Below are 24,805 nucleotides of genomic sequence, written 5' to 3'. Positions count from 1 at the left end.
TTCCATGAAAAACTGTCTGATATAGCTTTCTTTTAATTAATTTTTTACATAAAGCTGAAATGAAACCTACCTGTTGTAAGGATACTGGGTTACTGATTTTGGTGTTTGGCAGCAGGCAGGATGCCCACACAAGTGGCGACACACCGGAACCATAGTGCAGAAGGTAAATCTTCTAGATGAAATGGAAGGCATATGGAGAGCTCCTACTAGAATCTTTTCATATTTATATACAAATATATATTAAATATAATATAAAAATAGCTATATATTCTTTTTCTCTGTAATTTTCCTAGAAGCTTTTCTTCCAATCCTCACCCATCGCTGGCAAACAATGTCTGTCTTCTAAACTCCATGCAACTCTGTTTCACGCCGTTCCATACCACCAGACTGCGCCTTCACAAATACAACCCTCTCCTTAACAGATTCCTTCCCTTCTGTCAGAGTCATTCTGTGACGTCTGCACCCCAGACTCTGCAGCATCATCATGCTATTGATTAGGATGTTGCAAAAAATCTATGACTGTAGTAAATAAGTCAGTCAGAAGCAAAAGGCTGATTAAGAAAGAGGCGACAGCCTGGTCCTCTTCCCACTAAAATCAAGAGCAGCTCAGCAACTGATTCAGCAAGGGGGAAGCCGCAGACACCTGAAATACACACCTTTGAGTCAGCAGCTGTGAAACAAAGCATTTGCGTCCTTGCACAGAACACGGAACGAGTTCTACGTACTTCTGTATAAAGTTTGCCTGATTCACAGTAAGTATATTTCAATGGATGCTGTGTTTTTCCAGTTTCTGTGAATCTCCCCACCTTCCATGCTTTGTCTACTGGCTGGTAGCTCCACAATTGAATGAGCTCTCTCCGAGGTTACAAAAAGCTTCTTCATCAAAGCGTACATTTCTTTATTCTCTTTCAGCAGCCCTGCTATCACTGTCATCTATTTTCTCTCACCTAGTTCAGCGTTTTACCAACAGACCTATAGCAGCACAAGAGAGTATCGGGGAGGGGGGGAATGGGAAGAGAAGTTTAAATGGAGCTTCATATAAAAAGCTGCATCATTAACTGGCTGACTGTTATCTCTATTTTTTGTAATTCTCAGTATAATAGCTTAATAAACCTATTTTACCACTATTCCGTAGTTCTAACAGCACTATTAAAGCTCTCCCAGGTTTCTTTTTTAGTGCTGTTATCACCGTAAACGGGTAACATTTTTTCTCTAACCTACTTCCATTAAGCAGCAGTGCTGCTAGCACAGACCTCTGGTAACACAGCTTATTTTAGAAACAGGTGGATGATGCAGCAGCAGAGCAGAGCAAGGCAAACTTTGTTACACAGAGCTCTACAGCAGTGGGCTTCTGACCCTTATCCCAGCTCAGAGAATGGCAGAAATCCTTTTAGAGAAGTGGAATTTGTCCTTGCAATGTCTGGCACTGGCACCTGCTCCTTGCTGCGAGAGGCCTCCTGGAGCAGAGCGCAATCTAACTCTCTTTGGTAACTATTTCTCACACTCCTTTCTTGTTCACAACTGTGCTTTTTGGTACCAAACTCTTGCTTTGTAAGTGGGGAACAACAAAGATGCAATGGTGGGACACCTGGAGAGGCAAAGGCCAGCCCCAAAATGCCATCGATGGCATGGGGCGCTCGCTGAACTGGTGCCACCCTCCTGTGGGTTTGGCTCACCCAGTAATACAATCAAACTGTTCCAGAGAACAAAACAGTCCGTCACCATTTGGTTACATTCATTCAACTCCTCCTCAGTATTCAAGATTAATCCAGCTTTCTCTCCCTACTACTAATTTTAACTGCTTTTGCTGTTTTATTTTAATTCTCAGATCTATCTGTGTTTATTTATTTTCCTCTAAAGTTGTGGTTTTCACAAACTAGTACCATAAAACCCTACCTAAAATAGCACATCATATCTGTTGGAACTTTTTATTTTCTTTATAAAGTGAAGTTGCCTTCTGAAGTCTTAGTTCAGTGATATCTCCTCAATCGACCGTGGTCTCCCCCAAGACATACTCTAAACACTACAAAAATGATTTCTGACTCTTCTTATTTCAGATCAGGTTACCCTCCCTGCTCCCACTGAAGGAGCACTCTCTGTTTTTACATTTTCAAGAACAATACCTTAAAGGTCTGAGATTGCAGAGACTCCTCAGTTTCTGACTTAGTGTTTGAGGGGGAGCAGCACTCAAAAACGCTCACGTTCTCAACTCAGATCGTTATTGAGATGATCACGATGCAGAAACAGCTATGAAGTAGATACACGAGTTTGGCTGACAATGTACTAAGACTTCAAAATCGAGAATGGTTACAGATTCGAGACACTGCAAGTCAAGATGTTCAACATTATCACCTGAATTAAAATCAAGGCACTATGGGTTTTTCTGTCGTTGTTAAAATGACCCTGAATTAGTTCTGACTAAAGAAAGATCTAATTTTTGAATGAGAATAAAAAGATTCCAACATATTTTAACAAGTTACAATTCTCACCACAGAGAAAGTGGTTAAAAAGTGCCCAAAAGGTTATTAAATGTAAATATATTTTTTGTGCAAATTACTCCTATAACTGAAACATTCTTGAAAATTACCGTCTTTTTTTTTTTTTTCTTTTTTTTCTTTTTTTTTTTTTTAACATTTTACATAAATATTTCCAACTATGAACTATATCAAAAGATAGCTTTGGGGAATAAAATTCCAAACCATCCGCAAGGAAGCAGTGCAAATTCCTATTTTGTTTTTTTTTTTTTTTCAAATAAAATGAATTAGGTATGAAACGATGGATGATACTCATGAATCTGAACACCCTGAACCCTGATGCACGACCACCAGTTCAAACGGCTTCATCAATAATTTAACCTCGAGAAGTCAACGAACCAACACACCATACCTCACAGAGCAGACTGTGACATCACAAAGCACAAACGAGAGACTTGTGCCCACACTGAGGGTGAAAGTAATGATGCAGCATGTTGTAAACAAAGGGGCAGAACAAAGGAAAACGTCAGTCTGAGTATGGCGTGAAAATTTAGGGGAACATATTCAAACCTACAAATAACAGATTACATTTCATGCATCATATAAAATATTTTGCTCTTTCTCCTTTTATGCAGACATATACACAATATTTTACAGCATCTGTACAACAGAGAACTGGATTTCACACAACATTTTCAAAATATTTACTGTCCCATAATCATCTGAAAAAATTAGATGTTTGTCGGACTATATTCCTGGCATTTTTTCTGCTAAATCAAACAATTGCTCTGTGTCCATTTTAATACTTTAAAAATGTACAGAACTGATAAAAAATACCAATATTTTCAGCATCCCTCTCATTTCAGTCACATTTTTTGATTTCACCTGGACAAATAGACACATGGCAGCAAACCTTTTAGAGCACAGAAACCGGGACAACGATCAAAGTTGGCCACGTCCCTGCCATCACCTGGTGGTTTTCCTCAACAGATTCCAGAAGTTAGCTGTAGGTCTCAACACCGCAGCGTTAGAAAGGCTTTGTACTGCTACCTCTGCAACTTCAGTGCGAGTGGTTATGGAGCAGCCCCCTCCTGGTAGCTGACTTCCAGGAGAGGCAGAGCCCCCAGCTACTGCGGCTGCGCTTTGGAAGGATCCGTCATCTTGTCAGTTCTGTGCCGTGAGAGCTGCTGCTGCGATTGGTGCTGCTGGTGGTGGGACTGAGTAAAAGTGCTTTGCTGTAGTGGGAAAGCAGCAGAGAGGATAAGCTGAGCTGACTGATTCCCGTGAAGTAACCTGGATGTCTAAAACATGCAAACAGAAGAAAATCATGTTTTCTGCTGCTCTGAGCAGGCCTGGCTGCTTTTTGACTTTGTGGAAGAATTCAGTCAAAATAAACTTCTGATTTGGTCACTGAAGCTGAACCAACACCACAAAGATTAGTTGGCATTAGTGGAGATACTTAGAGCATTTGATAAAGCAGCTGGTCTTCGCGATTTCCTGTGACAGTGGGTACAGCACATGGCAATTTGTCCCCATTTCAGAACACAAGAGCATAATGGGGCTTAAGGAATCTATTTTAACCATACACATCTGTTACTGCAGTCACATACAAAGCAGTGTCTTGGCATACCAAAGCATGACTTGGCACAGATCAAATTTATCCCTGGATAAAAATCTAAGGAAGAAAACCAAGGAAGCTGCCGCTTTTGCAAACCCAACCATCTCCTTTGAAGGGGATTAATCATTACTGCAAGTAACACTTATTTTTAATGTCGCTCTTCTTAGAAACAAAAGATGATGGTGCTGAAGAAAAAGCAGTGAAGGACGGGTACAAAAGGAATTGGACATCTCAATCCAGAACAACTACATCACTGTTTCACCTGCAGAATCAGACTGTGAGAAAGAGATCACAAACATGAGGGAAATCAACTTTTTACATGGGTAGGAAGTGACGGGACACAGGGGACTAGTTTTAAACTAAAGGAGGGAAGATTTGGATTAGATACTGGGGAAGTTTTTTACTGAGAGGGTGGTGAGTTGCTGGAAGAGGCTGCCCAGAGAGGCTGTGGATGCTCCGTCCCTGGAGGTGTTTAACACCAGGCTGGATCAGGCTCTAGGCACCCTGATCTAGTACCAGATCTGGAAGTTTGGTGGTCCTGCCTGTGGCAGGGGATTTGGAACTTGATGATCTTTGAGGTCCTTTCCAATCCAAACTGTTCTATTCTGTTCTATTCTATTCTATTCTATGAACACAAGCAGGAAAAGCCTCCTTTTCTCTCTTCTTTAAAGAGAGGGAAAAAAAAGCAAACAACAACAAACCACATGCTTTTCTTCAAATTCTAGCACTTCAACAGAGAGAGAGGGCTGACCAGTTTATATTAAAAACCATAAACTGTTGCCTAGAAAGAAATGCCAGGACAGGAACAGACCATTGAAGATTTTAATCTTTCACAAACCTTGTTTTCAAAAGAATGAAGGCAAAACTGCATAAAAGCAGGGACAGGCACTACCTACCTGCTAAACAGCATGAATGAGTGCTGAAATTCAAATAACTAGGTATTCTTCGGTTCTCTTTTTGATCAGAGATTTCAGCTTGCAGTTAAAAAGCCTTTGCTGATGAATGGCTGAAATTCCATTTTCTTATGGAAAATTCCATTTCTTATGGAAATTCCATTTCCTTCTTTTTAACAAGCTACTATTTTCTGCCACTGGCCCAGGTAAAGAAAATTTTACTCATCCATAAATGGAATCTTAACTATTCCTTGTCCATATAAACTTAGATTGAGTTTCCAGCTACTTACTCCATTGTAGAAATTCCACCTTTATCCAAGAAACCTCTTTTATTGAAAAAGGGAGACTGCACATAGTACAAAAGTTTGTTCAACAAGCTGCTCAGGGAGGTGGTGGAGTCACTATCCCTAGGGGTGTTCAAGAAATATGTCCATGTGGCAATGAGGGGCATGGTTAGAGTGGGTATGGGATGATGGTTTGGCACTAGACTAAATGACCTTAGTGGTCATTCTAGATGGCCACTAGCTGTCACACCATGAAATGAAGAGCATCTTGATCAGCTCACCACGAGAATCAGCAGATTATGACCAGGGAACTGTGTGCAGAGCTGAAGTTCAGCTTCATTGCGTTGGAAATGATGGTGGCAATGCTAGAATATTGCAAGGTTTGCACCAGATGTGTCCCACAGATGCTCACATAGGAACAGAAAGAGCATCTTATGCAAGCTTGTCAGGACCTACTGAACCAATATGATGCTGCAGGTGACAGTTTACTGGATTGCACCATTAAGTGGTGACAAGACGTGGTGTCACTGCTATGAGCTGGAGTTAAAATGACAGTCCACAGAATGGTGATGCATGAATTTCCCACTGAAGAAGAAGTTCCAGACACAGCCCTCAGCAGGTAAAGTGATGTGCACTAACTTTTAGGATAAGAACAGTGCAATCCTGGATTTCCTGGAAGTTGGACAAACCATCAACTCTGAGTGATGTAACACAATGCTGACTAAGCTGAAGACCCAAACCAGCAGAGTAAGGCTAGAGAAGAAGACAATCTTTCTCTTGCAACACAGTAATCTCTGGTCCCACATCAGCTCAAAGACCATGGAACACACAGCCAGCCTTAACTGGACTGTTCTACCACAACCATCATATAGTCTGGATTGCAACCTTCTGACTTCCATCTATTTGGACCAATGAAAGATAGACTGCGTGGGCAACATCTTTCTAGCAACAATATCATTATAGCAGCTATGAAACAGCGGGTCATCTCTGTCAGTACGGACTTTTACAATCATAGCATTCAGGCTCTTGTCCATTGCTGGTGAAAATGCATAGCTAATGGTACAGACTATGTCGAAAAACTGTTTTGTAGCTGACAGCTTGCTCAATCAAATAGTGTTATTGTGTTGTTCTCTGTATCAGTTGTAGTTTCCATGGAAATAAATACAAGACATTACTTTCATGGCAGCCTAAGTATTTTAAGATAATCCTAAAATAAGCATGCTGAAAGGACTGACAAATTTTTAGAGAATGCTACACTACCTGTAGGAACTGTTGCGGGTGCTGGGTCAGCTGCGGCTGAGCTGGTTGTTGAACTGCAGTGAGCTGCTGCTGCTGCTGCTGGTCTTGCTGACTTTGCTGCTGCTGCTGCTGCTGCTGTTGCTGTGTTACTGGCAAAGTCTGTGGCTGCTGCTGTTGGGCAGCAAAAGTGGGATAAGCTGTCACCACCTGTCCCATAAACATAGTACTTGGTACCATTACCGCTCCACATGCTACTGGGGCTGTGACAAGTTTTGTTACAAGCTGCTGACCTTGAGAAAATCTGTCAACAGAAGAAGACATTTGGCATCACTTTAGGAAAGATGCATCAAGCCTTAGGTGCTCTTGACAAATGCAGCTTTTGTCAGGCTCATACCCTGTTGTAACACTACTGATTATGATAAGCCTATGAATGCACTGTCTTGGGTAAAGTTTACCTAAACAGCTGTGTGATTACAGTAACAAATAATATGGGTTTTATGCTACTTTTCCATACATGATATCATAAATGCTGTGGTTACATAGCTACAAGTCATCCCAATGTGGTCTTGAAAACTTACCTGATTTGTCTATCTTGTGTAAAAGTAGTTACTGCAGCAGCATTCTGGTTATTGTTGTGCGGTAAGCTAGAAGGAACCTGAACCACATTGCCGGTTGTTGGCTGAGAAATCACCATAGTGTTATACAGAGGTGTTGAGACTGTGTTCTGTGACTGACTGGCAAGAGAAGATTGTTGACCGTGCCCACTAAGTACGTTTTGTTGATTATGCTGTAAAGGAAGAATAGGTAATGAATCAGTCACTTGAAAATAGCCAGCTACTACAGTCATCTTCCTCAATGTAATTACCCATGCTTTACAACTGCTAATGTTTTTCTATTACAAATGAATTCTTACTTTAAAGCAGACAGGTATTTCCTATCAATTGAGGATTTGGAGGTGTGACTGGCTCTAGGGCATCTGAAAATCTCTTAATCTCTTCTCCTCTTCAGAATATCTTTTTCCTTAATATTTCATCTGCTTGCATACTGTTTGTTCAAGATCCTGTCTTCCATTCCTTTAGCAACTCTGTGCCACATTAAAACACGCACATTACCTCAATCAATTTCATACTTCAAAGTCTGGAACTAACTTAATGCTAAAGTGACAAACTGTCCACCATTACTCTGTCTCATCACAGATTTTAAAAAGTAGTATGGGATTTGGAAAAAAGGAAAGAAGCGGATGACCACAGAGATCACAATTATAAGCAGCCTCTGTATAAAACTGTCAAGCACATTAAAACTCCTCAGCTTGAGAAAAAGACTTACATGCATACAACAGAAGACTCCAAAATTATGCATGGTGAAGATGAAAAGTAACTATTCAGTGTATTTCCCAGTATAAAAGCTAGGTGGCAGGTTTAAAAAACAAACAACAAATTTCACAGCAGCTAAAGCTGTAGAACTCACTGCAAGATACTCTGTATTTCAGAAGTTTAGATGCAGTCAAAACAAACTGGATAATCTCATAGAAGAAAAATCCATCAAAGGCATTTAAAATGCAAAAGGTATCAGTTATGGCATCTGACTGAAATTGCTGAGGAGCAAAAAAGTCAACTTCAGAATCATCAATATATACTTTTCCTGTTCTTACGTTCTTCTAGGCATTTACTGTAGAGATCAGTGTCTGGATTTCAACCTCAATTAGTACAAATGTTCTCATGCTGTACGTTCTGTCAGTAGAAAATTCATAAAAATGCACAAAAAGGCAAGCTGTTTTCTGTATATTGGTTTTTCCAAAAAGCATTTGGAATTATTTCCATTTGTAAATTGTAATTATTTATACTTGTAATTATTCACATTTCTAAGTTTTAAAACTAAAGCAAGGTGTGAAATTGCATTAGCAAGAATATAAGTACATTTCAATTGTAAAACTTTGAACAAGAAATAAACTTGATTTGAAGGACAGTCACAAAAAATTTGGAGGGGGAGACGTCAGGAAAGCTATTATTGCATTTCTCACTAGTGAGAATTTTACCTGTGATGCAGAGCTCTGCAAAGGCTGTTGCTGGATCATATGTGGTGTACTTGTATGTCCTGTGTTCATCCCACTTTGAGTCTGATTAGTTTGAACAACCTGACCTTGCATGTTTGCTGGTGCAAGTTGCTGAACACTTGAAGAATTTCCAGATGTAAGTTGCACAGAACTGAAGTTTAGTCCAGAAGCTGACTGCTGCAAGAACATCTTAAAAAAAATCCTAAAATTAGTTCTTATGAAAACTCTATTATTCAATATCTTATACAAAAACTAAAATTAATTTCTTATGATATTAATACAAGATAAAGCTTCATTCCAGCTATTAGATGTCCAAACAGCACTGCAATTACCAAGAGCGAAGGGCTAAGTCCCATGCAGGATCTGTATTCAGAGACTCTAACAGCTAAGAATGAGAATCCTGAATTTTAAAGCCCTTAACACTGACACTTAGTATCTGGTTTTAAATTAGAAGCAATATTTGTAAATATTACTTACAATGTAGGCTATATCTAAAGATTAAACTCTTTAGAGATCTTGCTTCCACTTGTCGAGCCTCCAGAAGTGAAACTAATTAAAAATCTCAGTATCAGTTGATACAGACATAGCACCAAGAAAGTGCTTCCTTGGCAATTACAAAACCATACTGGTTATACTGCATTTTCCAATATTACCTCATTTCAATAAACTGAATTTACCATGAAAGGATTTTGAGTCTTTACAAAATGTTAGACTAAAAACTACAATGATTCAGTGTAATAATGTAGAATGTGCAGCACTTCAATTTTGTATTCTACTTTCCATAGTCCTAAATAAGGTCCCTTTGCAGTGCATGGGATGATAGCTGTGAATCTCTCCTTCCAAGCACCTCCCAAGCAATCTACCGCTGGAAGGCTTACGTGAGATCACAGTGAAACACAAAAAAGCACGTGCCAGAAATTCTTATTCCACAACAGAATTTAAGCAACGTACTCAATACTTCCAGGAAGTAAAGATTTTTTTACTCTTTATTCACAGTGCACGCTGAAAATATTAAGATTCTTTCTTATGATGTTTAGTTTTTTTGTTTGTTTGCTTTGGCACTTTTTAATTAAGCTAGAAAAGACCAATCAATATCATTCTTATCATATCAAATCATTCTTTTCTTCCCAATATAGATGCTGAAAACAGAATGACAAATTTAAAAATCCATCAGATACATATATTGGTTAAAATACAGAAGTCAGGCAGTGAGGTCTTTGTTACTCTCAGCTGCTAGACTGGGTAATGCATAGAATCATGGAATCACCGAGGCTGGAAAAGACCTACAAGATCATCCAGTCCAACTGCCCACCTATCGCCAACAGCTCTCACTAAACCACGTCCCTCAAGACAATGTCTAAGCATTCTTTGAACACCTCTGGGGTTGGTGACTGCACCACCTCCCTGGAGAGCCCATTCCACTGCCTGACCACTCTTTCAGAAAAGTAGCATTGTGTAAATTGTGTAACCTTCAGACTGAATCTTCCCCGGCACAATTTGAGGCCATTCCCTCCAGTCCTCTAGACTTCCTGTCTTTGTGGCTGAATAACTACTTCAGAATGCCACACAGTGTATAACCACCTCACAAGAAGAGTTTGTTAGAGGCTGTAAGCCTGATAGTTGGGACAATCTTCTAAGAGGTATGTATTCATCCAAGAGGCATGATTTTTACACCCCTGAGCTAAAAGGGGAAATAAATATTCATTTTCCACATTTAGAATGAATATTCTAATGGCTGCAGAGCTATTCAAGAAGTAATAAACACTACAACACATTCATTTACATTTAGGTAGCACAAGTCACTCAACATTGAATGAATACATAGGGGCACAACTAGATACATTCAGAAGCAAAATTATAAATACCTCAGGAACAGTAACATTAGTTCTACGAATTTCAGGCACACAGAATCCAGAAGACAGATGACAAGGGGTACAGAGAATCCCATTTTGGAATGAAGTGTCTAAATCTCATTTTAGATCTCTAAATTCTCCACAGATCAAATGTGCATGAGTTACACTTACTCACCTGAAGTCCTTGACCGTGGACAATCTGAAGCTGTTCTTGAATTTTCCGCAACTCTTCTTGCTGCCGATGAATATTTGCCTCTATCATGCGTGTTCTCTGCTCCAGCTGGTCCTTTAGGTGCTGCATAGCTCCTAATTGAGCTGAAAACTGAAAGACAGGCTGTAGTGCCATGTATAAATTATAAGCTGAGCAAAAATAATCACATTTAATTCACAAGTAGTAAATACACTCCTCCAGACTAGCGAAGAAATCAGGCACTGATTTTTAAACTGCTAGTAGTCATCAACCAAGGACAAAATCATCAGTACAAAGATGTCACAGACTTCATGTCTGCACGTTTAACTGACGCATCAGAATTAGTCTGCTTAGAACAAAACAAAACAAACCACAGCAAAAGAAATTGATTGGCACTCAAATCACTAAGACCCTATAAAAACTTTAGTAATTCACATGGTACTGTTCTGTCAAACAGAAATGGGCTCATTTTGAGAAAAACACTGAAGGCAACTTTGACATCTAAGAACTCAGTTTTTGAAAGAGAAATTAACTTTATAGTCAGATCAAGACTGTTAAAGAAATAATAAAACAACTTAGCAAACCAACTTAATCCATACCTGGGACATGCTGGACTGGAGCTGTAAAGTAGCAGGCTGAGACATCGCTGGCTGTGTTACTGGTTGTCCAAGAGACTGGGAGCTTAAAGACTAGGATTTAAAAAAAAATTGTTCCATAACTAGAAGAGAATGGACTTCATCCTTGACATGAAATATTTCCTTACACAAATTCAATTCCAAAATGGCATCACGGGAATATATGAAAAAAACAAGTGTATTTCTTGAAATGCCTAAGCCTAAATATTAAAGAATTAAGAACACACACAAAAATATTATAATATACATAATCTCTATATAATTGCTTCCCTGATAAAAATATATAAGCAGCAGCAGGTATAAAACAGGAAAAACAAGGCTGCTGTAAAATTCTTTTTCACAATAAGGGCAAAAACTTTTCAACAAGTTTGGAAGTTGACACTTCTGTTCTTAAACTAATACTCGGCATATTAGCAGAATACATAATTTGATACACCATTCTATTTTTGTAGTAAATGTGTTAGTTCATATATATATAGTGCAATATGAGCACTAAGCACACGAAGCATTGTATTTTGTCATGTTATTAAGATTTCAGAAACCGTATTACAGAATTTGCTGATATTCTCAGAGGTATAAGCCTATATGAATAGGCTATAGGGACACACAGCATTATGTTGGCAATTATTATATAGTTTTATACACACACAGATAAAAATAAAATGTAGAATCACATAAAGAAGTTATGTGTGAGTGAAAGCACAGACTCAGATACAATTCCTATGAATTCTGAAGCCCAAAACATAAATACCTACATGCTCAATTATTGCATTCCCTTAAAATGCAGTATTCTATGCACTGAAGGTGCATAGAAATGACAGCCAAATATCCCAAGTAAAAGTCTTACAGTTTAAATGTTGTGTTTTCAGAGGAAATAGAATGAAGGTCACATGAATTTAATAACACATTTTAAAGGAAAAATGCACTGATTTAAGTATAAAAATGTTTCTTCAAAGAATTACCTGACTACTCAGAGATGATCTTCTTTGTGTAGACTTTTCATGAGCAGATAAGCTTTGTCTCGGGGGAGTGCTAGTGTCCACTGTCATTTTAGTTGGTGTCGCTGACAAAGTTGTTACAAGAAGATGAAACATATTAATAGTAATCTCAATTCTGCAATGCAATATTCAAATCATAGGAAGATCTTCCAGAATAGAAAAAGCTTAAGGCTTGGACTTGGACTCTTTTTTTTTTTTTTTTTTTTTTTTTTTCTTTCCTTGCACATCCAACAATAATACAATCTGATGGACTGAAACAGGGCAGTATAGGGGCTGCTACTGCAGTTGTAGAAGCAGAAACCATTACACAGTGTCTGAAAATCTTAGTGGGAAATCTTAGAATATCTGTGACCCATCATAAAGGACATTCTCATCTGCACACTCTTAATAAAATGATGATTAACTGCTAGAGATGGATTTCATTAAGTAAAGCAGAGAAAGTCTTCGTTAAGAAGAAAATTATATATTCAATAGTTGATGCTTACACGAATGATCTGATACTGCAGTATGTGAAGATTTTCTTGAACTCCTGGAGGAAGCGGAAGGTGTGGGGCTGGTATCAAATCTTTCCAGAGCTTCTTTGAGGCTCACTGTGTTTATGTGATTATCAGATCCAGAGTCTTGACTCTGAAGAGACACACAGAAACAACAGCTATTTTATCAGATTCAGCCCACATTGTACATTTCAGGAAGAAAGTATCTGAGGCCACACAGCAGCTCATCAACCCCTTTCATCGCTAACTGCACAGAAGTAGCGTCCTGCTTTGCATCTGTAACTTCTACTCTCTCATAACAATTTTTATAACAAAACAAAGCCATAGAAGTCTAGAAAACAAAATGCATGCAGACATGTCACAAATTGACTGCTGAGCTGACCTGCTTCTCTAGCAATTCAGTTAAGACTGAACATCTGTGTTAGGAGTGAACTGCTTATTCTTTTGAAGAAAGAAAAGTTAATTCCACTAGAAGGTGCACTGCCAGATGAAACTTTCTAAACTGCCAAGGGAAAAACACCACGGAGTATCTGTACAAGCTGGCTCAACTAAGACTTGCTGAGCTTCCAGGGATGTTCAATTAAAATGAATCCTGCATACATCTAAGAAGTAGAATAAAGTCACATAAGGAAACAATTCCTACTTTCTTGTGAATTCCTTTATGTCACCTTTGTGTGCTGACCTTGTTCTTCTAAGTTACGGATCCTTCCAGGAAGGAAGAATATTTATGTATGAACCTAACTGCAGAAATCAGATCGTAGTAGGGACTTAGGGAAACTGACATGCTATAATTACAGGTATATAAACTGCTGAGAAGAGGAGGAGTGGAATAACAGTTAAATATCCTTCCTAAACTTCCTTAATGACTTCAAATAGACATACTATTATAAACTATGAACATTATACTATTATATAATACATACTATTATAAATTATGAACTTCAAATAGACATACTATTTAACGATTGAAATAATTACTTTAAAAGGACAAATAACTCTTGCTGCTAAGTATTTACTATATGTTATTATTGCTATGAAATGAAGTGAAACAAAATGTTTGTTACTCACTTTATCTGCTTTTATCTCTGGAAGAGACTCCTCAATACCAAGCTCTCGCCGCCTTTCTGCTCTGACTTCTGCATAACTAGAAGAACAAACCAAATACGACTGCTCAATCCATAGATGATTTTAAAAACACATCTCAGAAAACAAACTCCTCCAAAGTATCTTCCTTACAAAGTACCACAGGAAGTTCTCTGGTAATTCTTTACTATTTATTGTTTTCTATCTCAAAAAGTACTAACTAGCAACACAGCTTCCATGTAATCTAAATGTCTCTAACATGGATTTAGCAAGGAAAACTTACCTTACAACTGTGTGCGTACATACAATAAACTCTGGCCTGGAATTCCACTGGTGATATGTGATATAGTAATGTGTCTGCAGCCAAATCCATTGCTGTCCCTTTGTAAGGAATCTGTAATAACATGACTTCCCTTTCCCATATTGCATTACTGTAAAAGTGAGGAATAAATTTTACTGTCTTTCCAGTCTATAAATACTTAAATTATATAATGAGCATTATTTCCCAACTCTTCTTCCCAACTCCCAACTGAGCTCATGTTCAATCTGATACTAAGGCTAAGAAGAGAATCAAAATTGTAGTTTTCTACCAGAAAGAATCTGCACTTGTCTGAGAAATGCAAAATTCAATTTACCATTTTTGTAGAGCTTTTATATACAGTGAAATACTCATGTGCAAAAAATTGAAGAAAATCATAGCTAAACAGAAAATTTATTCTATCACATGCCTAGACAGTTTTTGTTTTTATTAAATGTCACAGAGACTTTTAAATGCTATTAGAAGAATGGGAGAAGTATTAATCAGAGTGCTGTGCACTCCCATTCACCACAACAAAAAATCTAAATTAAAAGTTGAATCTGTTTTCCAGTTCAGTACCAAAAGAAAAATATCAATATCAGTAGTATGATATCATCAAATGAATAGGAGTAGGGAAACTGCACTCGTAAATACAAAAAAACTTCACTCAAACCTTCACTTAACAAACTTTAAACTGAACATCTAGAAAGCAAATTAACTCAATTTAGCAACTTGGTCATACTCACAATGCTCATGACATTTTGCCAGATTATCTAGATCATCCACATGATAATAATCATAGCCTGACGTTCCCAAAACTTCAAATGGAAGATAGCCTATTATTGGAGGTGCCCTAATTTAATACAAAATTTACAGTCATTTTCTTTTCACAAGAAAAAAAATCATTATATACATTTTTTGCATTTTTTTTCATTTGCATTTTTCATTTTTCTCAGAAAAAAAAATTAAACCCAACATAAGCTATGATTAATTAATACTGATTAGTGAACTCTACATATTATAGCCATTAAAAGTGATTCAGCTACTATTGCTGCTATATATAGAAAGAATTGCAGCACCTGTGATCCAAGAATAGGAACTTCCATTCTAAGCTATGTCTAGATGTGAACTCTTCATTGGGTTCTTCAACAGTGCACATTTCCTAAAAAGTGAAAAAAAAATCATCTCTTTCAAAACTGCTCTATTCTAATTCACAAGCTCTCCTTAAAATCAGGCTTACCTGGAGTTAGTGGATAACTTCACAACAGGTATAAGATTTGTAAATTTCACCGAGATTTTTGGCTAGATGCACAGCACTGTGGTAGAATCTAATGTCAGCTATGGTAGGCTGAAACTCAGCTGATTTAAATGCAGCTAGTACACTCATGCTCAGCATCTACAAGCACAGTAATACAAGCCGTACGTGTTTATAATGGGTAAGAAGTACCACTAGGAAGATGGTCACCTTACTGCAGCTCTACAAACAGGATAGAGTACTCTAAATCTCTACTTCAGCTACTGCAGGAGCTTGCAACAGTACCCCATAGTAAGAAACACAGATATTTTCAGTTTCATATGACAGAATCCCTCATGACTTTCATCAATAATATCTGAAGTGCTACATGCATTTTCTCTAAAGTTTTCCTGTTCAGAGTACGGTTAAAATAATATAAAGGTGATATGATAGAAATGTGCATACCTTGATAAATTGAGGTGTAGCTAATCTAACTGTGGCTATAAAGCAAACTTTGTCTTCATATGAAGGCCGGTGCGATCGCTGAATGGTTCCTTCAAAACCATTGTGTGCTGAATTGGGAACTGAGGGAAGACAGAGAAGAGCTCAACAGAGGTTACAACACAGGCATGTCACGTCACAAGACAAATGGATCAGTATTTATCTAATGTAGTTTCTTCTGAATTTGTCACCAGTGTGAAAACTGCTACACAGAATACATACACATATATACAAAGGAATTAATAGGAACACAACCATAGAGAAATTTTCACCACTAAAATTTCATAATCTGATGACTGGTCGCAGCACTTTGGCCATGTTCAATTTACCTTCCACAGTAAGCACTTTTTCTAAAGGACTATTATTTAACTGTCTATAATCCTTTTTCCACTATATACTTGGTTATCCCTGAATGCAGCATTTTGCATTTGTTCTTAACAAATGTGCCTGTTTTTCTCCCCAAAACCAATTAATTTTCTATCCTTGCAGCATTTTGAATGTTTTTAGCATTCTTGCTTCACTGTATGACTGCAAACTATGTTTCCTTATTCATAATATAAATGAAAATACTGACGAAACCCAGAAAAAAAATCAAAACTTCCATTTGACAGTGAATTGTGGTAACTTTTTCAACCTGTTCCTGCAGCTACTCCGAACAATTTCAATTAACATGTGCTCCCTTACATGTTCATGGATATATACTATGATCATGGTCAAAAGCTGTCTTAAAGCATACAGTTTATTTTTCTTATCCACACAGTGTGTTACTCTGGTAGAGAAAACTGAACGGATGTGAATGCTGTTTGTATCTGAAAAACCCATAATGGCTGCTATTCCACTCCTTGTTAGCTTCCTGAGCTCCCAGTCAGTTCAGCTATTTGTTTGGGAGTATTTGACTCTATGATTCTATGATTTCCCAATCTTGAACTGCAACTTATAAGCCCACAGTTCTCCAGCTCCTCTTTCTGAGACTAACACCTTATTTCATCTCTACAGACCTGTTTTTCTAGCTTTTTTACAGCATTAGATACTTGCTTTCGGCTCTAACACTCAATCTCTCCTCATCCTATGAAAAAAGTCAGTTGATTTGCAAGACACAGTTTTTGATAACTTTTGATATTTTTTTTTTGAGAAGTGATCTACTGAGCACAGCCCACAATCCCCCTGTCTGACTAACCAAACAGATGTGACTCTCAAGCAGCTACTCAGCACAGGCTGCCCAAACAAACTTAAGATACTGTATACCAAAGTGGAAATAATGAATAAAAATAACTTTATTGGATGAGAGAAGTCATTCAGTGCAGAAAAGTGAAATTCTATAACGGTCCATCCACTGATCTGAACAGCAACTCCTGCAACTGAAAGTAGAAATGGGGGGGGAAGTGCAGAATATGCATTTTTACTAGTCAGCTCACTGCAAGAATAATGAGAACAGCGGATACTTAGTATCCTCAAGTTACTCAGTCACCCACTTAAATTTGGATTATACTTAAATTAATTCAGGCTCTTACTTTAAAGTGTCAAATTTCTCTTACACTATTTAAATATGTTTTGCAGCTTTCTTTAACTGAAAGACTTCATATTTTGCCTTCAAATACACATAATATATGATGGCCAGTCTTTGTTTTCATTACAAAAAATTGACGTAACTCTGTTTCACATTCTTCTTCTCAAAGACTGATTTTAGTTTTTCCTTATGTTTTGCATAATGATCCTGAGCTTGTTCAGGTATGAAGGTCCCAAAGTATTCCACTCTAATGTGACTGAAATTACTTACCATTATTCAAACACTTGAAATTTCCTATAAATTTTACATATTCATATGTAGGTTGCTCTTTTGGGTCTATTGTTCCTCGCAGCATATGGCAACAGAATTCTAGCTGATTTTTTGCTGAGAAAAGAACAAACAAATTAAAAGATTGCATGGTTGATTAAACACATGGGCAACTAGAAATGGAAAGCAGGAATAATTAAGTTGCGTACTTTACTAAGATACTGTAAATATGGTGATTACAAATAGCTACAGCCTTTGTTTTTAACCAGTGTGATATTAGCTAAGCTAAAGAAAAGGAGAACTCATTTGGCATGTGTGTATGAAAGGACTGAATGCCAGGGACATACAGATCCCTTGAAAAAAATAGAACTATTTTAAACAAGCATCTACCCAAAACATAACTTTATGTCCTTCCAACACCCATGGCCTGTTTTCATTCTTGTCAGCTGCTAGAATGGTCTAAATAGAAGCCATGTAAACAAAGTCATAGAGTGAAATGCCATGCAACACAAAATTACTCTTCAGGGAAAAGAGGAACAGCGCAGCATGAAAGTGCTTCCATTCAAGTTGCATGTTTCATTCTGCATGCCTCATCCACACATTTCCACTTATACAGCACTGGAAAAAAGAACTAATCACATACAATATGAAGTGGATTGTTCTTAATGCAACTACTTACATTTTAAGTATTCCGGTGTCAATGAATCACTTTCCAGCAGATGAGAAGACAGAATTTTATAAATTTCTGAATGTTCCCCCTCTGGGATAAAATTAAATACGCTCTGATCCACAAGATCAGACTGAAAGAAAAAACATTTAATACATTTTAAAATAATGCAAGACATAGAAAATCACAAACGTTACTATTATAGTGCAAAACAATTCCACAGATCAGAAAAATATCACTAAAATATTAGTAACTCATTAACGTCACTTGCTGGATTACATGCAAACACTTTACAAGTAAAACAATCCACCATTTTCAGTCACATCTGTTGTTATAGCCATGTGGAACACAAACTGATGCTAGCTTGGTACTTCTTAATCTTGCATAAGAGACCACTGACTGCATTCTGCATATTCAAAGGAGATGTTTAATATAGGACACAAACCAGGAGCAAGGATTTGTGAAAAAGTATGAGAATACTGTACAGGTCTGCACTATAATGCCCAAAAGAACAAAAATTATTAGTACTGATAGTAAAATATTATCCACAGACAAACCAGCACATTACTGAAAGCAACTCATACTTACTGGCAAATGTTCAAGTAAAGGAGTTACACTTTCAGACACATATATTATATTTCCATCTGTCATAATTGCTAAAAAAAAACCATCAAGAGCCTGAAATTAAACATAATAGGCAGTTAAATAAAAAGAAACTGCATAATTAAAAATGCTAAGCTATATGCAACATTGAAAAGAATTTAGACTAATTTTAACTGAATTTGCAGTGAGAATTCTGTATTAAAACTTCTCGGTCTTGCTTTTACACTGTGAGCACTGCAATTTCCATATTGCTTTGTTCTCAAATAATCTATGACTTCACAGGCAAGATTTTGGTCCTGACGCATCTAGCCGTTGTTAAGTTGGCTCTGTGGCATGCCATCTTGTCTGCTCGTTATTTTTAATTGCAGCATCATTTTAAACACCAGAAAGCTCAGGAAAATGAGCCGGCAGCAAAAGAAAGAAAACGAGGAGAAACGATAAAAAGAACAAATGAAAGAGGAGCTGAAATCAACACATTTCAATATTTAAAGTCTCAATATCTCCAATTTCAATAAGAGAAACTTGTAGCAAGATCTTACTTAAGCTTAAATACTGTGAAACACACTTCTGATTGCTTTATCTTCTACTTAACTCAAACATGTTCCTGATGAAAAAACATGACTGAGTTTTGGTAGAAAATTACCAAACAGAATTGCATTTCTAAATAGGAAATTTTAAATGTCATATATTCAAAAATCTTACATCATTTTCTTCTAACTGTAAGTCACTAGTTGTGGACACATACTTTGTAAGAACACTTGAGAAATACTAGAAACAGCTAGCAAAATCTTTTAAAACAGAAGCAACTATTTCACTACCATATGCATTTAATGTACATAGAAAATTCAGCTGTTTACCTTCAAGAAAACATACAGATGGAATTAAAATATGCACATGAAAGATAAGCCACCAAACAAAAAAATGTCACCATGGACTCACAGCTCCCTAGGAGGTAGTATTCTACTTCCAGAAAAGTAGACATAACGTACCTCTAACATTAACTGTGTGAACTCTTCATTACTAAGGAATGTTGGTTTCCAGTCCTGTCGAATCTCACTGGCATCTGATTGTGCAGTAATTTCTACAATAAAACAAAAATACAATATAAGGATTCACACTCCTAGAAGCCGCTTTCTTTTTCACTAAGTCACACATTATCAGCAGGAAATAACAAAAGCTTCTCCAGTCTCCTCTATATGTGGATGTTGCTCATTTATCAATTCTTCACTATTCTAGCATTTTCAAATTTTTTTTGTTTACAAATTCAAGGCATTCAAAGTAGCATTACAAAGTGACAAGCTCTCAGTAGAGTAATTCCAGTATGCTCAGCCTGCTAGTTTTTTGTTTGTTTGTTTGTTTACAATAAGAAGCAGAATCCACTCTTGCCAATAAACAAATCAGATAGTTCATCTGGACCTGTTCCCAGAGTACCAAGATTAGTCAAAGTGGAAGTGGTCCAGAAAGAGCCAGTAGCAACATACTTAATCTAAATCTGGTGGCTGAACACAGTAGGATTTTCAACAGAAAAGCAGACAATCTTTGCTGAACAATTTATTCACTGCTAGAGTAATATAATGAACAGATCCAAGGACCTCAGGAGGCAAAGCAAGCGTCTGACCTTAGCCAACATTTTGTGCAAAATATTGTAATGTAAACCTGTGCAGAACAATGTTGGTAGGCACTGGCTGCCAGAGCTTTAGGTACCTTAATATGATAACTGCAGTCACACAAATATTCTGTCCCATTAGGTCAAGGACAAACGCCCAAGACCTTAAAACATACCCACTCCTACAGCTACATTTTTTCTTTTATTCTCAAAACCAAAAACAACCAAAAACACACACTCAAAAAAAAACAAAAAAACAACAATAGAATGAAAACAGCAACAGGAAAAAAAGTAAGTTTAAGTTTATTCTATGTGGCATTATTCTATATGGCACTATGCAAAACACATCTGGTGATGCTTGAACTGTGTTAATAATTCTAAGGGAATATTTACCATATCTTAACATACCTTGAACTTATACACTGTGGGATAAACAAATACTTATTCACACACTTAACAGCCTACTTATTTTATTTTATAGCTAACTAATAGCTGCTTCCTTTGTTGCTACAGCTTGCTAATTAGCATACAAGCTAAGAAACTACTCAAGGAAACGGCTTAACTAGGGAAAGAGCTTGTTTCTTCAATTTTAATCTTGTTTTTGGCAGTGTGAACCACAAGGTGCCATATTAAGAACAAGTGTACAAGCACATATAGGGATTTGCCATTTACAGAAATATCAGCCATAAATAGTGTAGGCTTGGTAGAAGATGGTTGTTTTTTTTTTTTTGGCTAAAAGAAAACAATCGGTAATGAATTTCAACATAGTTCATCTTAATGTACTCCCCCCCCCATCAGCTGATGCAAACAGAGAAACAAAAGCACAGCAAAGATGTCCAAAGATATTTCTAGTTTTGACATTTCACATTCAAGTTCACAAAACATACACTCATTGGCTTATATATAAGTGGATATGTCTCGAAAATGAAAAAGTTCAGCTGAAAGCATTTATAGATTTCCTGCCTTTTTTTCCCCTCTGTGCTACAGCTAGAAGGTAAAAAGAAAATGCCTGGGTTCCAGATCTGCATTCCTAAATTCTCAAGGCACGCCACTCTCTCTCATCAAACAAACTAGCCCAATAGCCTGCTGTAGAACACAACGCTCTGTCATTCCAGTTAAAGCTGACAGCCATGTATATGTCATATAGCAGAGAGAGGGCTTAGATTCACTTGGATTAGCTTTTTCAATAATTCATCTTGCTTCATATGGAAGCAGGAGAGACAAACCAACTGTTCAAAGCAGAATCTAAGTATCAAAATAAGTTCTTCCAACAAATACATTAACTAAAATGGATCAGCAGAGCTCTCTTGACAAGCATAACTTTAACAGTTTGCACCTTATGAAGCAACTGTATGACAGAGGTCTCCATTGGCCCAGCTCAAACAACTTCAAGGTTATTTAGAAAATAAATGCTTCTCTTTATGAGACTTGTTCAACAGCTATGGGATTAAAATATATATATATATATATATATATATACTGATTTTGAAAAATACTGTCAAAAATATAGCAATATGTCTGGTACCTAAACTATGATCACATGAATATCTTTCTTCAGAGGCTCTTCAGATTTTTGACAATACCCTTAAAGGAGCTGCACAACTGTTAATGTTTTATGTACTTAGTGCATATCATAAATACTATCGTAACTTACAAACATAATTTTTGTTGTTAGTTACCTTTGTGCTTCCGTAAAAAGTCAATGCTCTTCTGTAGTACAGTGGATTTATCCATCTTCCGAGCATTACCTGGAAGCATGGAACCCAGCTCTTTGATAAGAACATTAAACTGATCTCGACGTTTCTTTTCAGACTTGTTTCTAGACACTCTGACAAATAAAACAGAAAATGTTTTATAGCAATTATGAGAACTTACAATAAGATACACACTACAAACCCCCGCTGGAAGAACTGTCACACTTACTCCAAACCACAGGCAACATTTTGAAAGAATGGCATCCTTCTCAAGGAAGGATGCACTTGGGTCTTCGCAGTAGACCCCGGTTGGACAAAAATACAAACACACCACAAATCTAGAGAATAACAGCAACAGAAATGCTTGAATAATGTTGTAAAATGCGGTTACTTACAATGTTTAACTTACAACTTACTCATGTTTTTTATTCCACTGAGAAATCTTGGTCCAAAGGTACAAGCACAGGATATTCTTAGAATTAGGTGAACTGAAAAATTACCTTTTTGCTTTATCTTTGTCATCTTCTTCCACCAGACCATCAAAAATGCTTCCATCATTTCTGAAAGAACCAAAAATAATGAGGAAAAAAAAACAACACACAAAAGAGAGAGCTCATTATACATCATTTCCCTTAAATCAAGAAACTGAAGCACTGTTTTGTTACTGTAACATCTCACAAGGACCACCATCAATAACCCAAAGACAAACTGCTCTAACTTTTTGTAGACTGTTTAGTAAACAGAGAGCATAAAGACTTACATTTCTGACACAGCCCAAACTAGTTTTAGGATATTTCCAATGCAAACTCAAAATTCTACACAAACATTTAGTTAAGAATTATTTAATTTCATTTTTCCATCTTCTTAATTAAATAATGAATTTACCCCATCCTTTTGAAAATGTTACAGAAGAAATTTGTTGCTTCAACTTTTTCATAGGATCTATTACAATATTGGAAATACTTCCAGTAAGAAAGTACTTGTTTTGCCTTAAATACATCAGTAATGGAAGAGAGCTCGGGAACATGCTATACTTCATCCATGCAAGTAATTTTATGCATATAAATATATGCATATATTGTTAACTCTAAACAGTAGCACTAATTATTCATTATATTTGGTTCCTAAACAAGTATCACAATTTTTACTCAACTTGAAAATTGTGCATGTATTGCTAAAGAGGTTTTAAGATATTAACATGAAAACATTTTACTTTTAAGAAGCCTCAGTATACTTTATACAATACTTTATTTGATTTCCTTTTAAAAGTCAAGATGAAATTGCTCTTCTGTTTTCCAGAACTGCTGTATAATTGACTCATATTTTATTTCTCCCATTTCTTCTGTCTGTATTCAGTTTATTTAGTGTTGTCCACCCACTGGCTACTGCATGTCCAACCTTAATTTTTTAACCTCCTGTTTCCTTGCCTTGAGGCAAGTAACTATCCATTCAAAAAGCTTACTTCATCCCTCTGATTTACAGCGATAAATCATCAAGTAATCATACATGATGATAATCAGAGATGTTAGGAAATAATTATCTTCTGTCACTACATTAGCATGAAACTTTCAGAAAGAATTCACATATTCAAAATGCTGAAGTTTCAGAGAGATTCAGCAAAACTTCACTAAAAAAATAAAAAGTCATAAGTACTTTAAAACATTTATCCTTTACATTTATTGGGTTTTATTCAGAATGGGCTTAACTTTCTGTAAATTTTATGCAAGTCTCATTTCCTGAAATCTGAAAAATGGTACCAAGCAGTATATTAGGGTCAGATGTTCACCCAAGCTGCTAAGAAAGTCTAGGGCAAGGATTCAAGTAGAAACCATGCCCCAGCTATTACTTTTCCTTTGAAATAGGTTACCAGGTCAGTTTACTGTCATGTAGCACCACTAATCATTTAAATGTATTTGTTTTCCTTAATCAAATAGTGAAGTATTTAAAAAAAAAAAAAATCAAGTAAGCACTAAAAATCAACTCAACTTGCACAGATGCTGTTCCGTGTCTGAAAATAGTCGTACATTTTAAGATTCATCTCAAGCAACAAAATAAACTATTTCCAATTATTACAACACAATACATTTAAGGACAATCAAAATAGTGGCCAAAAGTTGCCAAAACCTCACCCCTCTTATTTTTTTTTGCTTAAATTATCATTCTCTGTATATTAACTGTAAGAATAAAGTCAGTAAAGAAAATATTTAACAGTAATTCCCTTAAAACTCAGTTTCTATAAGCATACCTGTCTGCAATGGAGCTCATTTTATGGGTGCTTATGGTAAAACACATAACATAGCACACTTTAGTCTTGTGGTAGACATTTGTACGTTTGCCTGTAGGAAAAGAAAAAAAAACCAAAATGTAATTCTGGAGGAATAACCACATACTTCACTAGAGAATACTTGTCTTTATTTTTTCTTTAAACTGCTTTTAATCTCCTCTCAGTCTCCTGCTCTGTACTGACATCTTCTCTAATCTAGTCTCCATTACCATTATAACCTGGACTTTAATATTTTATTTTACATGACAGAGTTTAAAAGAACACTGCTTCATTAAATGTCATAATCAGTAAATTTGGACAAAGCCAATATAAGCCTTTCCCTGGCTCCAA

The 24,805-nt window shown here is 36.6% G+C and overlaps 1 protein-coding gene across 2 annotated transcripts; it reads right to left on the bottom strand.

Annotated features, from left to right (window-relative positions):
* Positions 1-3,601: 3,601 nt before the first annotated feature.
* Positions 3,602-24,483, bottom strand: CLOCK (clock circadian regulator; the record flags this gene model as incomplete). 2 transcript variants are annotated; one of them, XM_079534629.1, is made up of 21 exons in its annotated part: positions 3,602-3,775; positions 6,530-6,809; positions 7,087-7,295; positions 8,544-8,750; positions 10,427-10,483; positions 10,590-10,748; positions 11,204-11,293; positions 12,202-12,302; positions 12,723-12,864; positions 13,800-13,875; positions 14,098-14,245; positions 14,859-14,965; positions 15,192-15,274; positions 15,812-15,930; positions 17,625-17,738; positions 18,301-18,421; positions 18,877-18,966; positions 19,881-19,972; positions 22,177-22,325; positions 22,692-22,751; positions 24,437-24,483. In XM_079534629.1, 21 exons carry the CDS (start codon positions 24,481-24,483, stop codon positions 3,602-3,604), a joined length of 2,625 nt encoding a protein of 874 aa, XP_079390755.1. The 2 variants fall into 2 exon arrangements, with proteins under 2 accessions (XP_079390755.1, XP_079390756.1); XM_079534630.1 differs by lacking the exon at positions 10,427-10,483 and having other exon boundaries at positions 10,590-10,736.
* Between the last annotated feature and the right edge of the window lie 322 nt (positions 24,484-24,805).

Source organism: Tetrao urogallus (genome assembly GCF_951394365.1).
Source record: "Tetrao urogallus genome assembly, chromosome: 4".
Taxonomy (NCBI): Eukaryota; Metazoa; Chordata; class Aves; order Galliformes; family Phasianidae; genus Tetrao; species Tetrao urogallus.
This window is presented reverse-complemented; position numbering and strand designations above follow the sequence as displayed.